General features: G+C 31.3%; 1 protein-coding gene across 4 annotated transcripts in view; it reads right to left on the bottom strand.

Annotated features, from left to right (window-relative positions):
• Positions 1 to 5,910: 5,910 nt before the first annotated feature.
• Positions 5,911 to 18,943, bottom strand: part of LOC108726988 (calcium/calmodulin-dependent 3',5'-cyclic nucleotide phosphodiesterase 1A) — an 85,858-nt gene continuing 72,825 nt past the window's right edge. For 3 of the 4 annotated variants that reach the window (XM_018454858.1, XM_018454859.1, XM_018454857.1), the window contains 9 exons: positions 18,650 to 18,763; positions 16,747 to 16,899; positions 11,097 to 11,346; positions 10,499 to 10,756; positions 9,324 to 9,493; positions 8,784 to 9,029; positions 8,298 to 8,524; positions 6,629 to 6,724; positions 5,911 to 6,419 (listed from right to left, as the gene is read on the bottom strand). In XM_018454858.1, the coding sequence (XP_018310360.1) occupies positions 6,328 to 6,419; positions 6,629 to 6,724; positions 8,298 to 8,524; positions 8,784 to 9,029; positions 9,324 to 9,493; positions 10,499 to 10,756; positions 11,097 to 11,346; positions 16,747 to 16,899; positions 18,650 to 18,763 (1,606 nt within the window). In that variant the 3' untranslated portion in view covers positions 5,911 to 6,327. The remainder of the gene's footprint in view (positions 6,420 to 6,628; positions 6,725 to 8,297; positions 8,525 to 8,783; positions 9,030 to 9,323; positions 9,494 to 10,498; positions 10,757 to 11,096; positions 11,347 to 16,746; positions 16,900 to 18,649; positions 18,764 to 18,943) is intronic. The other variant, XM_018454860.1, reaches the window with a different exon arrangement.

Below are 18,943 nucleotides of genomic sequence, written 5' to 3'. Positions count from 1 at the left end.
TTATAAAAGATCGAAAAGAATGCAAACTAATTAACAAGCTGCATTGTAATTTTGATATCGATTAATTACAATTAGAGCTTCTGTTAAACCGTATTTGAAAAGTTATAAGCTAAGTTAATTGAAAAAAATTCTTCGTTATAGACTCCTTGTAGGATTAAGTTGATTTTCGCTTCTATGTGTGTGTAATAATTAGATTTAATAAATTATAAAAGGTTGATTAAAAAAATCACTTTATTCTACCTTCTTATGTATATGTTACTCGAATTAAATCGATAATATTTAAGTAATCGAGTATTTTTATTTCTTTGTAAAGTTACGCAGAGTACAATGCTAATTATACACGTATCTTTGTGTAATATATTAATATATCTCTCGTTATACGTTTACATTTCATTACATCACATCGAACGGACATGGTGCTGAAGTTGCTGGTTATGTACACACTCTTGTAAATTGTGCCGGGAAATAAACCGAGAATGAACATACAATCATATCCGCGATGACACATTTGGAAACGATTAGCATCAATGTAATGGCACGAACGCATCGTTCTGAGATTTATAATAATTATAATCAAGAATAATAGGATTTATAAATAGTATATGGACGTACTAATTTGAGAGAAGTAAAGATTGACTTAAGAAAAGAAAGAAGATTTACGTGTGCATTTTTATCTTAAAAGTTAATAGTATTGGTCGAGTATTATTGAACCGCCTTTGTCACCCCGAGCGATATTGCAAAATTCTCGCTCGTCTTGTCGAACTATCCGATTATAACTAATCATTTGCTTATACCAAACATATTTGGAAAGTGCTTCATCTCAAGCGTAATAACGTGCTTGCGACACCGTTAAATGTCAGCGTTGTTTTATTTATTCTTTCTCTCTCTCCTTTCTTATGTGTGGTTTAAATTATCTTGTATTATCGCACATATCGTACAAGGAAAGGCCAGTATTAAGTTTAAAGTTAAAAGTTTCTAGACGATGAAATGACCAAGTCACGTGAATAAACGTGTGTGTCTAACGTAAAACAGATTTAATCTATGATCTTTCGAGTTATAACGTCTAGCAATTAATGCATTTCGTTACTCTAATTATTAAGAGCGACGAGTGCCACGCGAATCCAATTAACGTCTTTACGCTGTGACCGATTAATTTTATTTACGTGACTGGTCAATAATTCTTTTGATGCAATCTGGTTTCAATGTATTTTAATTCTATCGCGCGTTTTGGCCCCTCGTCCGCTGCAGAAAAAAATTTATACACGACCGGCGCACAGCCCTCGATTAAAGTCTGATTTTGTGAAACAATTAAATCAATTTTACAATGTGTACTTACAATAATATACAACGTGTATTATTTGTATCCTTGCAATAAGAAATAAAGTAAACGCTTTGAGTAGAAAATATTTTGCTTATTTAAATTTTGCATAAAAGTGTCCAAATAATATCAAAGAAATTGAATTTAAAACAAGATTTAGTTGAGCACAGTAATTAATTTTTTTGAATTTGCTCAGTTTTCGAGCTGTAATATCTATGCTAAATTTTTGATTTAGCTGATTTGATCAGACTACATTACAAGATGATAAGAAGAGGATAAATATTATCTATTATATTGTGTTAATAGCATGAAACATCTGCTTCATAGTAATAATTCTTAAATGAGGGAAATTAAATAAATACAGGACGGATATGTTCAATCTCGAAATAGTGAGATTATTCTATACATCTATATATTAATATAATCTATATATTAATATAAGTGTATATTAGAGCTCGGAAAAAGAATCGGGTAATTTAAAATTCGGGTAACTTCCCGCAGATCCGTTACCCGTGCATACCCAATGAGAAATGACAACGAAATCGATGTTGAATCTATGTCAATTTAATGATTTCGACGTCGAATCGACATCGATTTAAATTTTGCATAATTGCCATTTCTCACTGGGTAGGGCTTTGGATCGGTTCCGCGAGTACCCGCTAATTCGGATACCCGCAGAACCGCGTATGATGCAAGTACTCGCGGAACAGTCTGCGATATAGGTACTCGCGGAATCGTGGGCGATATGAGTGCCCGTTTCGATGCGGATATATGCTACAGATACCGGTGTATAATTTTGTCAATTTTAAAGACGTTTTAGAATTGTTTATTTATTTTTATTAATTTATTATTAATTTTTATTTTGTAGTTAAACAGTTTTAATTAAGGATGTACAGTGCCTGCAAAGCAAATTAAATTTGGAAACGTGTTTAATTAATATGTAACATCCATAATGCGAAAACGAAAAAGTTTAGTTCCGGAATATTTAATTACAAACGGAATGAAAATCACTACAAACAATTGTAAAACATATATCTTTAAAACTGACAAAATCACACGCAAATATTTGTAGCATACAGCGGATACTCGCATCGAAATGGATACCCGTATCGCTCACGATTCTTCGAGTACTCATATATCGCACACAGTTCTGCCGGTATCCGAATTAGCGGGTACTCGCGGAACCGGTCCAGATTTGTATGTACGGATAACGGAGCGGGCGGGCGGGTACTCAGGTACTCAAGTATTCCGAGCTCTAGTATGTATATGTGTGTATGTGTGTATACGTACATATTTGGATACACACTCGTTCGCGCGCGGGCGATATAATGCGAGTGGTCTGAAATACCCGATACAACACATTTTTTATAGAGTCTTATATCAAATTATTGCCACGTACACAGAATCGGATTCAATTTCGGTAAATACTTTCATTTCTTTTATCATTTGTTATAAATTTAATAAGCAAATTAGAATAAATTGAACGTTCTCTTGTCCATAATATAACGATTAGGAAGAAGGTAAATTACTAATTTTTTATTACAAGTTAATTAATATAGCACAAATTACTAATAAGGAACACTACCCAATATATACACTAATTTTGATGAAATTTCTATAACTAAAAGTCTTGCAAATGATGAATAACGATTTTATCGGCAATCGTTAATATTTAATAGGAAAAATAGAAATATTTATGGAAAATTGATGAAAATTGAAAAAAATATGAAAAATAATGATGAAATGAACGGCAAGATTCACAAAACGTTGGTATTAACAATGGATTACGACACGGCGCTAACTCGCGAATCCTTTGCAACCTCTGAAAACATGAAAAAATTATAATATCCAACATAATTTTGCCACATGAGTGTGAATAATCATTTCCGATGTATTTTTGCTTGCGGAACACGAATCTGTTGTCCAAATTTGGCTATCATCGCAATTTTAAGAAAAAAGGCATTAAAGAGATAAACGATAACTTTGAAGATTTTTATGACGTTATATAGCATTGATAAAGACTATTTTTCTAAATTTCGTTAATGTTATGTGAAAATATCATCTTTTAACTTTAAAATGAATTTTACTTCATTTCGATATAATATTTTGTTTTCAAGATATAGCAATTTGAAAATAATTCTCTTCTCTTTTTATGTAATACATGGAAAAGGCTTATTACTCCATCCATTGCATTATGTGGAAAGTAAGTGCTTTTGTACCTGTAAGTTAAGAAAAAATATAAAATTTTAACAAAATATAATGGCAGGATGATTATCAAATAAAGAAGATTATATTCCTGCCATATTGTATTTATCAATTTCATATTCGTTTTTTATTTAGTATAATGCGATTGTATTATGTACAAGTACAAAAGCATTTACTTTTCACATAATGCCAGTATTAACATGGAATAAAATGTTTTTTTAATTATATTTTTATTACATATTTCATGGAAAAAGAGCTATTTTTAAATTGCTATATCTCGAAAACAAAATAAAATTCATTTTAAAGTTAAAAACTGGTACTTTCGCATAACATTAACGAAATTGAGAAAAAAAATTTTGCCAATGTTATATCCCAATCAGCAAACAATGTTTTCAAAACATTTTTTAAATACTCATTTAATGTAAAAATATTAAAAAAATTTTGAAAATATTTTTTTAATATTGTGTGCTGATTGCGATATAAATGTTATAAAAATCCTCAAAATTGTTGTTTTATCTCTTTGGAAATGACTATTCACACTTGTATTGAATAATGATGTTGGACAGTGTAATTTCTTCATATTTTTTTACTTTTATCAGTTTTCTATAAACATTTCAATTTTTCCTATCAAATATTGACGATTGCCAATAAAATGGGCATTTTGTACTCTTAGTAATGAAAACTTCATTAAAACCAACGTGTACATATTAGACAATATTTCTTATAAATAACGTGCGAATGTGCTAAAAATAATGTATTTATACACATTAATAAATCGTGAAATAAAGTCTGCAATAGCAGCAACATTTTCTCTGTTCAATAAGAAGTAAAAAAAGAGATAAAGAATTATCAATCTTTTATTGCACCGAAGTCTCCGATTCCTTTACGCGTAAAACATAGGATGATAATGACGCATTGATACAATGGCAATTGTATCGTCATTATATCAAGATTTATGCGTTTTATAATGCATACTCGTTTATGGATATGTTAATTACAAACTTAAATACAGACGTGTGCGCTGCTAATATGCGCTAACATGTACATTCTACAATCGCGATATCGCAAGGAGTTCAACAAAATAATCTTTCCTTTTTCTTTCTTTTGTATATATACATAATACATACGTATAATATGTACATATATACGGAATATATCATACGTGTACATTGATAAAATACTAGCCATACCTTGTTATTTGTTTTTCTTTATACATTAGATACACATACATTAAAGCTGAACCAGTACGTGTATACATCTAACAAATGTACAAGAATACTTTGCTCCTCTTTTCGCAGCGAATAATTAATAAACATGTGAGAGAAATCGACGCTTCCAAGTCTCCAAGTCTGCCATAAACAATATTTTGCACTCTACATTTGCAAAGATCGGATTGAAAACCTCAGACCTCGATTATACGCAAAGAATCTTTTTTTTGTTTATAAAAATAAATAAAATAAGTTATAAGAAAAATTCAATACCTTGTGTAATATTCATGTTCTTGTGTGGTATATATTAGTAAATAGCACAAAAAAAACTGCTACGTTCTGAGATTCTTATCTAAAATAAATAAATCTTATATAATCACCGTCGATTATAATATTGGTTAAAAAATATATACATATAATATAAATAGAAGTAAAAGAAGATAGCCATTATGAATTACGATTGTAACGTTATACCATGGTGTAATAAAGGAGTTACACCATGCATTATACATGTCAAACATTCCATACACTGCAACTTGTGCCATTAAATTTTCTTTAAGTTTTGAAAAAAAATATTGATTACTATTTAGATTCCTAAAATAATTTAAGTATATTTTTGCTCTTTAGAAGATTACGATTTAATTACATCATTCGATATCAAGAAACCGGACAGCAAATCTAACTCGATTGATTAAATAACATTTACTTACATAGCGTCGAAAGAAAGTAAATACGATTTGAAATAGTCTTCTAACAAATGGAATAGAATCCTTAAATTTATTGATATCAGCACACAGTTATGAATAAGTTTTTCTCATTTAACACTCAATGCATGCTTGTGTTTTGAAAATGCTCATTCTTTTTAAAAAGTGTACGCCTTCTGCAATACATACTCGTAACTTTAGATTCTATTATTATATATCAATTCTTGCCCTGTATAATTAAAAACAGTAAAAGGGTACGAATAATTCACATTCTACTTGTGCAAAATAATTGCAACATAATTCAGGATTTATAATTTATGTTGTTCTTTTATCAATTTTTCTACCGTATACATATCATATTACCACACATTTACTTATTTGTATTTATTTAAACAATTTAAAATGATATTAAATCATTGATAAAAATATCTTACTTAAAAATTAGAACTTTCACAAAAATAGTTCTTAAGGAGCCTTTAAAATTAGCAAGACATTATGCGAATCTAATCTAATTGCGATAGCGACGATTATCTTGAGGAGCACTGTAACTAATGTAATGAGATCAAGTAATATTACATATGAAACTGTAGAAAACAATCAGTTAAGATATATTATGTGAATATTCTGCAGAAATAGCGGGATAAATACATAATTGGAGTCTTTGGTGTCAATCCAAACAAAGTATTTCTCTACATATTTTGTGTACATCGCCATGATCACTCATCTAATATCCGTGTATCTATTTGTACTACAGAATGACGCTTGGCTATCATTTGTAAGCGTAATAAGAAGTTCGTAAATTTATGATAGATGCCATCTAATGTGATCACAAACTTCCTCGTAACCTAAAGTTGCAGAGACTCTTAAAAAATACAATTGTCCGGTGTATCTTTCATTCTTCGGCCGCAGCTTGTGCTCCCCCACCCTCTTCGCGATTAATGCTAGCCTTTTGTTCTTGTTCTTTTTGTGCTTTGATTTCTGCATCTATAGATAAAATATTAATCCGTTATATTTCTTATTATTAAAAATCTTATTAATAAGAAATTATTAGTCAAATGAACTGCATGTATAATGCTAAAGTATAAATAAAATTTTCATAATTATGTTAAAAAGTCTTTGTTAAAAATGATTAACTCTAAGATTACAACTGATTAAATAATCTCAATTTAATTGTGATAACATTTATAACATACCTCGGACTGCTTGCTCCTTCCAGATTTTTTTATTCTCTGCAAGACAGGAAATCCAAGGTTTGCCAATTTTGAACCTTCTATTTTCTCCTCCCGAACCTACAACATTATTATTGGATAACTGTTAATGAATACATAGAAAAAAAATTTCGAAAAACAGTTATTTACAGTTAGATGAATCAAAATACGTTCGATTTTTACGAATATCGTTATCCAATTGTTCTCCGGGTCTCAGGCCTTCATAGTTAGATCTTATATTCAAGATCGGCTTAAGTACAGTCTTAAGATGTCATGAACCAATCTCAGAGGGCCGCATTAGCGACTTAAGACATTCCTTAAGACGGTCTTAAAATAAGACTCGACTATGAATACCGGCCTTAGACGAAAAATCCGTAATAAAATTTCCAAAATAAAAAAATGGCGGATCCAATATGATAGAAATTTTCAAAAATTTGTCTTGATTTTTAATGAAAATCGGTAACCAGGGGTGCTTTTGATCGCTAATCATGAATCCGCGTTCGGATTTGTAGAATTCAAAATGGTTGATTCAATATGATGACTAAAAGAACTGATTTTGCAAATAGTCGTAAAAAGTATTTTAAGATTTGATGTCCTCGGGCGAAAGCACATATATACAGCCACGCAACCATCCTCTCCATATTACTGGGGCCTATTTCTAGCATCACTACTATGTTTTCCGATAGAAGCTACTATGAGATGTTCAAAAGCATAGTTTTATCATTAATTTATCAGCTAAAGGAGGCTAGATATTCAAAGTGTATGTCCTTTAACTAAAGACAAACAAAAACGCATTTGTTTAAAATTTTTAGCAATTTTTAGCATCTTTTAAACTAATTTATTTACATTTTTTTAGCATATTAACATCTTTCTAATAGGGTGCCTTTTTGAGCATCAAATTATAAACATAGCTTGTCGATCAATTTAAATCGTGATATTACTACAGTAATTTGTTTGCGTTTATAAATCCGAAAAATTAATTCGGCGCGCAGTTTGAATGACTACAAATATGGTATACATATATACATGTACATATATTATATATATATATATATATATACAGTACCCTCCATAAGTTTAGGAAAATATTGTATATATACAGTACCCTCCCTACGTTTTACAGGAAAACCATTACACGACAGCGATCTATACATGTTTTTGATTTAAATTCGTCGTAAGATGTCTAAATGACGATAAACATTTTTATCTAGAACACCTATAAGCTTGTACATGCCGAAAATATGTCGAACAATCATTTCATAGCATCGGAGCGCTCAAGGTTGAATTTCACGCTTTAGTCTATTGTTTATATATTGTCACTTGTTTTGCAACATTGTACTTGCGTCTTGTATATATACACATCACAGGTCATTTAATTGTAGTTTAACGGTTTCTATAAAAGTGGTAAACTGTTTGAGTCGCAAGTTGATTTCAGACTAAAAAATTGTAAAATAATTCCAAAGAATCAGATTTCGTATGAATCGCATTTTAATTACAATTCCATATTTTAATAGCATGTTATTATAAATAACGTATGTACTTTTATTTCGTCTTTTTTCAATTAAATAATTATTTACAAACCTGTAAAACGTAGGGTGTTCCCCTTATGGAGGGTACTGTATATACTATATATAGCGTGTGCTAAAAGTTTTACCATTGTTGGGTTCATCCGTGGTGTCCTTGACATTGAGCGGCGCGAGAACGGTTTCCAGCATGTCACTGCATACTTGCATACTAGGCTCGACAATGAATTCTATGAATCCTATTTGAGATTCAGCTACCAACGTATTATTGCGATCGCATAGAGGAGAAAATGGCAATCCAAGTTCTCTCTCTTTATCACCTTGTCTGAAAAACTCTTCAAGAAGTTGCATCGTCCATCTGTATGAATTAAGAATTATAAATATTATCCATTTATCATTTTAACATATCGCTTCGTTTCTGTTTTTATTAGAATATAAATTAATAAAGAAATCTTTTTTCCAATTTTTCTTTTATCTTTTTACTTGGCTTTAAAAATGTATGTAAAAACTTTGTAAAAATTATTCTTTTTGTCTCTATAATAATTTCTAGCAGTTATATTTCCTCAAAATTAAAAGAGAAAAAATATTAATAATCTCTCTAAGCAATGAAACTTCACCTATTATGAAGATCCCATCTTTTGGCAGGATGCGAGATATCGCAACAATGAAGGACCAAGCTAACGGCTTTGCTCTTATCTACGCTTGGCTCTGCCAAAGTTAATAAATTTTTCATATTTTTTAACTGTTGAAAGTGAAAACTCATGTCGGTGGCAAGAACCATGTCAATCACAAGCGATCGAAATTCTCGAAATTCCTCTCTTGACAAGTTCTGTAGTATGTTACAATCATCTTCTCTGAGTATCCTAAAACATGCAATTTTATGAGATATTAATTATAATCTTACTATAAATAATGATAATTCTTTTGTTCTATAAAAAATTAAGCTATTTAAATAAAAAAAAGATTTTGAAAAAAGAAAGAAAAATGAAAAGAAAAAATTAATTGTTAATCTATATTACAAAATTTTTGAAGATATTAAAAATTTTACTTTAATATTTGTACAAATCAATTTTTAAAGATAAGGTTACTTAAAATCCGATTAAACTATAAACTGTTCGAGACTACATTAACTATTGCAAAGTAGAATTTGCATATACCGAAAGCTAGCCGAGATGTGATGATTTTCTAGCACAGCTCGGTCATTATATAGGAGCGCTGTATCACTACCGGACATTACGTGGAAATTGTTTGTGGTCCCAGTATGCTCGTAATCATGAATAATCGCTGCCACAAGGGTAGCGAAAATCTCGAGATCGGTCAACCAATTCTGCAACGAATAATATCAACTTGAAGCTATCTCGCGTACAATGCACATCGAATCATGCATCGAACAAAGAATCATCAAAGAAATGGCAGACTCAAACTGAATAGAAGGATTGATGAGAAGATCTCTTCTTTTTATCAAACTCATCAACAATTCGAACCGATAAAACTCTTCTTTTTTTATTCTATCTTATACCTATGATTTCTTTCCTTTTTTTCGATAAGAAAGATAGCTAAACAAGATTATAAATAGTACGTGAATCTGCTAACCGTATTCATTTAAATTAAAAAGGTCTTATTTGGAACACGGTCCGATTTAGATCACTCTCCCCTATGCTAATAATAATGAGAAGTTCAATAAAATTTTCATGAAAATAAATTATTAATTAGTATAGTTAATTAATAAACATAAACTAATAATAAGAGTTACGAACCAATAGATGATACATTTAAATATTCATACGTTTCGACCTTCTGTCAGGCCATCTTCAGTTTACAAAAAGATTAAATAACAAATGTACAGCTACATTTACCTGTCGTTATCACCTTTGCATCGTTATTACCTTACAGAACGTACAAGCATACATACAGGCAAGAGGCAGTACTATGCGTATCAATTCTAGCTTTGTAGCCCCTTCGGGGGCAGGAGCTTGCTTATGTTTTTCAATTTGGTAGTAATAGAATTTTTACAGAGTTTGTCAACACTCGAGGGGACCTACAATTTATAACGCCGAATCCGAAGGGCGAACGCGAAAAATCGCGTATATGGGGCGCAAGTGGGATCGAACCCGGATCCGCAGATCGCGAATCAATCGCATTGAGCGGTGAGCACTCGGCGCCCCGCTATAAATAGTTAATTAATTACTAGCTTGTTATATAATCAAGAAACATCTTTATTGTCCTTTAATTATATCGTAAGTAAATAAATATAAAGTAAGGTTATAAAAGTACTATATACATATTTTCCCCTTCCGCCCTCCACCCCTCTCTCTCTCAGAAAGATACTTACCATCAAACCCGTTTGACACAAGATGTAATGCATCGTTTGCGCAACATCAGCAGCGTGGAGGTTGTTGTGGTATGGGTTTCGATGCCTGCAATAACCCTCTTCAACTCTTCCGAGAAAACACTCCAAAACTGCAGGAGGTACTTTAAACTTGTGAATCATACCATATCGATTGAGGAGGTCATAGCCCAAGTATTTCACTGGCGTCCCCAGAGCGGCCTCATTTAAAGAAAATACATCGAACGACCAATCATCTAAAGTCTTGAACGATAAAGAAAACAATTTGAACATTTAAAATTTCAAGAATTCTCGATCTTATATAATAATAACCTGACTGATCCTGATTGATCCTTTAAAATTTTGTTTTCGTTGATTAATAGTCAAGATAGTTGATAGATAAATAATTTCTGATTGAAAACGAAGATGTATAAATTAAAATTTCTACAGTATAAAGAATGTATGTAAGTAGCTAGATGTGTGTGTTGTGTATTCTAAATTTCTCTGAGTGCAATATTTATGTTTACGCCATAATATATTTATTGTTAAATCACATCATATAAAGAGAGAGCTATGCATATTTTCCAGCTGCACGACAGATTACCTTAAGTACTTTCACGACTTCTGGCGGAAATTGCATGAGAGCGGTGTTCGTAACTCTCCTATAGATTCGATCGACGAATATGCCTGCCCTGATAGCATGAGCGACCGAGCGGAATTTCGGTTTCTCATCGGCTTTCCGTCTAGTGGTGGCGAGTTGTCTAGTGAAAGTCGATGCTAGCCATTCGCGCACTTCCGGTGGTACCGCATCTGGCTGCACCTCTGACAGCTCGTCATCTTCATCCGCTAGTCGTCTATAGGAGAAAATTATGGGAGGTGACGTTATAGATCAGCGACGAACTAACTCAGTTCGTCGTTGATACATTTGACATGAATAAAACGCCTACCTTTGCTACACACGATCGAGTATCAAGTCGAGATACTCGGTGTTCTCAAAAATCATTAATCATTGTACTAACTTGTTTAAAATCCGTATTTGGGTTCGTTCTATATCATTATAAACGAGGAGAAAAGATTGATGTATGCTCTTTCATATTGGCTTAAATTTGATTTATTGTTATTCGACTCAATATATTAGGTTGGAGGAAAAGTTCTGCGATATTTTGTTAGCTCAAAATTATATATACAATATCTTCGTTAAAAAGGATCAAATTTAAACTTTAAAAAAGGGTTTTAAAGCTTGAACTCTTTACTTTCGAATGGTTACTATATTTTTTTGAATTTATGTGAGTTTTGTAATTTTTATATACAGAAAACTACGAGCTGAAAAAAAGGGAATTTTTTTCTTTTCACTTTGTGGGTCTGTGACGTGCCAAACAAAATTTGCGAAAATTTTCAACCATCTATATCGTGAAAGTTTGGAGTTTTCTTTATAAAATCGTTTTTTAAAAATGTTTCTACGATTTTTTGTTCTTGAGTTATTCGCGAGTAAAAAGGAGCATTCCGACTTTGATTGCTGATAACTCCATTAAAAGTAATCGTACTGCAATTAAAAAAACAGGTTCTTAAAGACAGTTGAAACATTGCTCTATCGAATAGTATTATGCTAATTTTTTAAATATAAAATATATAGAAATTTGAATTAAAAATGTGATATTACTATCCTTACAACCATTGCGCAATGGAAAAAAAAGGACAGTAATATCATATTTTTAACTCAAATGCACATATACTTTATTTTTTTTTTAAATTGGCAATTACACTTAATAGAGCAACGTTTCTGTTTATTATTAATAATCTGTTTTATTAATTACGGCACGATGATTTTTAACGGAGTTATGAGCAATCAAAATCAGAATGCGAGTTTTAATTAATTCGTGTGTAACTTGGTAACAAAAAGTTGTAAAAACATTTTTTAAAAACGAATTTTTAAGAAAAAGCTTTAAGCTTTAAGCTTTCATGTTAGATAGTCGAAAATTTCGCAACAAATATATTCTGTATATAATTTTGAGCTAACAAAATTCCGTAAAACTTTTTCTCCAACCCAATAATTTGCGCTACCTAGCTATTTATGCTCTTTTTACGTTATCAATATCGTGCATTGATAGATATCCAGAAACGTAATTTGTTTAAAAGATCATCGTGTAACGTCTCATGAATCAATTCTGTATATACAATAAAATAATTTTTTATTGCTCGCGAATCATAAAAGCAAATTATAATAAATTGCGATATACATCCGGAAAGTAATCGATATTCTACTATATTCTACTATTGTACATACAACACTCTATAAGAGTGTAATACATATATAATATAAAGTATATTTGGAGTTACAACAAATATTTTAAGAGCAAATTTTCTAATACACATATTATTAAAGAGTATTTTTTTACTATTTCATAAATAAACCATCTTATATCGAATTTTCTAAATGTATCAAGATTCTATTCTATTTTATTATATAGTCCTAACTCACTCCCTAAAATTAACGCCCTAATTAAATTAGTATTAAAATATCGGCAAATATTTTAACTAAGAGATCATACATTATACAATTTTATCATTTCACTGAGGAAGTTAAGTGTGCGAGTTATAAGTATACGAATTGGAGAGGAATATTGCGTTAAAAAAGCGAATGTGATGGGAATGAGGATGTGTAAAAAAATTAAAATTTAAATAAATCACTATGATCTTTCAAGCATGTTTTATGTCTCCTTGGTCTCAAACCTGATTCGATGCAAAGATCGCAGCAGTGATTTGGTAATAGATTCGAGCAAAGCTCTACAACAATTAAGTCAATTATTTTGCCAAATAATTTCGAAAGTGTTCCTCAGTGCCAACATTAATGCGACTGCAATAACGGTGTAAACAATAATACTACAATACGTGAAATGTATCACGATTTTGTTTACAGGTACATTTTCGATGTATATGTTGATCTTGGGTGTGAATTACACAAAACACAGAACACCTTGTAGAAATTATTGCCAGTGATCAGGTGTAGAAATTTGGATTAATTGGTGCTACTAAATGATAATAACAAGTAGTTAAAAATAAAAAAGACAATTACGTATGTATAAAATGTATCATAATTGTATACACAGTCAATCAATATATTATAATAATTAAAATTTCAGATTCTAAGTATTAAATAACTAAATAATAGATTTTAGATATATGCAAAAAAGCTTCATGTGTTTGCATGCGCATCATATTCTAAAAATTGCGTTAGATGTAAAATTTCAGAGCCAATGTAAACAATACATACATAATACACACACACACACACACACACACACATACAAATAAGTTTTTCTATTCATAAATTTCATAACTTTCAAGTGAATTTTCCCTTAATACATACACACTACTTTGCGGAAAATGTACATTAATAATTTTTAATGTATTAAAATGTATCTATAATATCTATAATATAATAATATATATTTAAATAAATCTAAATGTATATACATATATTTAAATCTTTAATATATTAAATCTTAAATTTAATCAAGTAAATCTGCGTTAAGCTTAAAAAATTGCAATGTAATATCTCCCTTATTTATTAGATTTTAGAGATGCTTAATTAATAAAAATTTTTTAATTTCAAAAAAACTCTGCTCTACTTCAATATTCTCTTATTGATCATCAAAATAATCATCTTAGCCTATCCTACAATAATATTTATAACATGAAAGAATATATGTTCCTGGAACCCCTATATGTAGTACATATATATACATATACAAAGAAAGCGTCGTTGTATATAATGAGAGTTAGAGTGTGCGTTAGCGAGAGATTTTTCATGCAAAAAGAGCTTGATGGCGCCAAGCTCAAAATGCAAAATGCAAAAAATGTATCCTCGTATGCATTTTCGTAACTCGCGCTCGAAAATGGAAATTTTAGGAGAAACGAACCTACGGTGTATACCTGGACGACTCGTGACGGTTGATTCCATACGCTCGGCATCTCTATAATATGAAATATGAAGGAAAAACATGTATCACATTAAAAGGTTTCACATTGATCTAAACGCCTTGCTACATCCAAGCAAACATCCCTGCATGCCAGCAGCGCGTAGGATGATTTGAAAATATTCCTTCTTTTTTTGCTCGCTCTTCGGTAACGTTTCTCTAGCTGAAGATCATTTCGAGGTAGCCATCCTTGTAATCATTCTCGCAGCTTTTGCGAATCTTATATGCACACAGTTATACATATCCACATATACACAAACACCACACGACGCGGTAAATTTATAGGGGATGCTTGAGGACCACCCGGCGATAAACGTCCTACATATATGTATACATGCACTTTTCTCGGGCAAGAATAGTGCCAGTAGGAAACGGTCGATTATCGTGAGAACGATGCATGTTGCACGGCAGGCAGATATGTCCGACAAATTGAGCAGGTTACACCTAGAAGGAATCTAGAAAAGACGTAGACTAGAGACAAAGAGAAAGAGAGAGAGAGAGAGAGAGAAGACAAGAAAAACATTTCCATGCTGTGCTCAAAAATGTCATTTAATCCTCATAGTCGATCAATCGATTTAGCTTCTTAGCAAGACTCAACGATCGTATATGAGATGCAGAAATGAAAATAAATAAATTGATAAACATAATTCGATAACTATGGTTATAGGATTAATGTTTCTTGTTGTATTGTATCCAATTATTCATTACATATCGCGAAACAAATATTTTCGTAGTAAATACTTTCGTGGTAAAAATGCAAAACAGTTAAATATAATTGTCTCTATATTTATTCATATGTAACATACGCAAAGTTCTTTGATTAAGTATTGATAATACTGTAATAATATATGTTGATAATCCTAAAAAATTGACGAATGTCTGTGTAATCTTTAATAATATTGTCTAAGAGAATCGTCTACTTACAACAATTTATATAAACATGCGAATTTTATATTGTGAGACTATCAGATATAAAATAATTTAAGTTCTTGGACTACAAAGAAGCTTATTATTAAAGAACGCATAGCTATTTTATGCGTTTCAATTTTTGACAGCTAACATCAACTAATCTAGAAACGTTCGAAGGAACTATTCACTAAAAGATCAAGAACGTTAACACGTTCTACTTACAATTAGTGCTCTAGTATATAATCGGCATTTTTACAGAGGAGAGCGACATCTTGAATTCTTCACAAAAAAATACCTTAAAATATCGGCTTAAAAAAGCAAATGTAAGATAAGATTGTTGTTTTTATTTAATTTGTAAAAGATATAGCTCGAAATGTAATATCTTAAAAATATCATCGCCGCTTCTCCATGACACTGATTACTTAGTTGTCAATCGCGTGCACAAAATTCAAGCCAGTGATGAATATTGGCAGATAGACATTCAGCGGTTAACTGAAAACGATCGATAAAGAGCAAATAAAATGTCATATAAAATATTAAATGTCATGTAAAATAAAATATTGGAAATAACAAATATAGAAGATTTTTATTACAGAAAATAATGAAATATGTATATATTGAACTTGTTTTTGCTTTAGTTCTTTGATATGTTCTTAAAGTTTTATGATTTATTCGCCATAGATTATAGTAGCAAAAGATTTAATTATTGAATCATAATAAACTGTTCGTTTTTCCAAGTTTAACAATTCTTGTCCACTATCAATATTCAGTATTAACTGCAGTATTTTGATATCTAATTAAATAATCTTTGATATCTGCAAATATTTTAAAATTACTTAAAAATATCACTTGTAATAATATATAGAAACAGAGTAGTATAATTTTATTTACGCTTGTAATAAAAATTTTATTAATTAATTATCATCTATATCGCTAATGATCGTCTATTGCTTTAAATGATTAAAAGAAACAAAATATCAATTAGATGTTAAAAATAACGTAAATATACAAAAAGAATTTAAAAATTTGCCACTTATGTTGTGCATTGATTTTAAATGTTATAAATATTATAGGATAATTATCTCAAATATCTATATTACATAGACAAAATTCATGATTGTCGCTCGCCGCCGTGATTACCAACGTTTGTCCTCGAGAGAGAGAACATCTAACTTCTTAAGACAAACGCGAGCATGAATCTATCGTTCGAAAAAGAGGACGACAAAGAGTCGACGGCACGGATACGATGCGGACAATAGGAAAATCGACAAATAGGGCAAATAGAAAACGAAGAAGAATCAGAGGATCGTGTTGTATGGAATCGAACATGGATCGCAAAGAGGGTTGGAAATGTGAATGTTTCGCAACCTTGCCCATATGGGGGTGCGAAGCTTCCGTTTCTGGGTTACCACCGTGTGGCCCTGTGGTCCGTCTGGGTCCAAGCCGCCCCCTAGGGATGAAGACGTCAGGCCCGCCCCCCTACGTGATGACCGAGCGCACTCATTCCCGCCTGAACTCACCCTGCGGTAGTGTTTGTTAGTTCATGTGTAAAAAATATTAGAATAATACAAAATTACAGTTTTTTAATTTTTTTACTTTCTTTTTCTCTTTTCATTTCTTGTGTTTTTTAAATATTACGGCTACGGCATCGCACTGCTGCGCTCTCATCGACGATTCCTGTCTTTCACGTTGCAATAAATCTAGTAGGAATATGTTGCAATAAAGCTAGTTAGAATAAAATTAAGATACTATTCGATGCGTCGTGCTTCATGACTGCATAATATCGTTGCTGAAAATAAAGGATATACGGGATATGTAAGCGAGCTAATCACATTTCCGTTGTATGTACACGATTTGTACACAATTGCGTGAGCAAAAAATTAGAAAAGAGATCAAGCATTTAGCTTCAGTTTCGAAATCTTCAACTCGAAGAATCTTTCTTCATAATCTTCGGGACGGAGAGGTGTATATAAAGATGCAAGTAGCCAGCTGTGTGCAATTATCACGCATTTGATGTATAAGTATATCGCACATATCTTGTGCAATGCGCGACACTTAAAACAAATGACATATCATAGATAGAAATTTTTCAAGCAAAGTTAGAAAAATGAAATAAAAACTTTGTGTTTATTTAAACAAATATGATTTAGGCATAAAAACGCGCATCTTAATTGAAATTATTAAGCATGGAAATTTGTAGAAATTTTAAAATCATGCGATTCGGCCGTATAAATAATGTAAAAGTCCGAAACAAATTATCAGAAGTAATAGGTTTAGTGCGCTCAATTCAGACTCTATGAAATGCGTAAAACGAGCTGTAATAACATGTAAAACTGTACTAGAAGCCAAAATTCACTTGCCTCCTGTGAGGATTGAACTCACAACCCCTGATTTACGAGATCAGTGATCTATGAGTTAAAGAGGTGTCGACGTTAATTCCTTTCAGGCGAATCTACAGGAAGGATCCTGTAGGGATCCAAGAAAGAATCCTAATGGATCGTTGTAAATAATGTTACATGCAATTTGTCGAAGCTAGAAAACACATCGACCCTCTAATGTCGCTTTCGAACGTTTATCGCTTATACGCTTTATACGATTGATCCCTTACGGGTATATAGGAAATAGCCTTTGTCCTTCATGGTCAGCTGAATCTTTGATCGTCCAATAATTGAACAGGGGTTGTGAGTTTCATCCGGCACGACGCATCGCAAAAACGAAAAGTTCTCAATATTTTCATTACAAAATCGTCATGAAACATTGAATTTCAATTGTACCTAGCAAATGGGAAGGGATAGTGTCGTGTTAAAAAAGTCATGACTCCATAATAATAAAATAGACCGATAATTAATATAGTTAATCGCAGTCAACTCCGCTGCAAACATCATGTTTTGTGAAACAATCGAATCGATCGACAATTACTAATCACGTAAAATGTGAAAGCAGTCAACTATACATATTCGTTCATGTCTGATCCAATGCTACCGCATTAATAAATTATATTATTTGATATAATAATATATTATATTGTTAATCTCGTTTTTGTCAGATATTTAACAACTATGGTATCGACAATGTTGTCTACAAAAGAGATTTATTATTAAACGCAAGATTTAGGATATTGAGATCATTATATAAAATGCTGTCAGTGCCTGCAAATTTTTGCAAAAAAGCAGAAATACTTGAAATAGTTACAGATTATGATTAGTACAAAGACTGTTGCTTTCCATTTGTACATGAGAGGTTTGAAATTCTCACTCGAAAAGAAACTTACTTGGTCTCATCGATGAAAACAGCTTCGAGTACGCGAGCTGCGTAGTGCAAGTTTCGTTGAAGTAATTCAGCGGATATCTCCCCATGTTGTAACTGCCTTAATAAACACCTCAATCTGCAAAAGAGAGATATCATGGAGTCGTTTTCTGAGCATTAATAGCATGCCTTTTAAGCTAGACGTTTACTTCCAATCATTTTCCAATAATTACACAACAAATCGAGATTGCGAATGCAATTAATTCCCCGGGAAAAAATATTTTATATATAATTATATAAAATTATATAAAATTACATA

Source organism: Mycetomoellerius zeteki, unplaced genomic scaffold (genome assembly GCF_001594055.1).
Source record: "Mycetomoellerius zeteki isolate Tzet28-1 unplaced genomic scaffold, Tzet1.0 scaffold46, whole genome shotgun sequence".
In the NCBI taxonomy this organism is placed as follows: Eukaryota; Metazoa; Arthropoda; class Insecta; order Hymenoptera; family Formicidae; genus Mycetomoellerius; species Mycetomoellerius zeteki.
The sequence above is the reverse complement of the archived record's forward strand: the minus strand, read 5'-3'. Positions and strand labels throughout refer to the sequence as shown.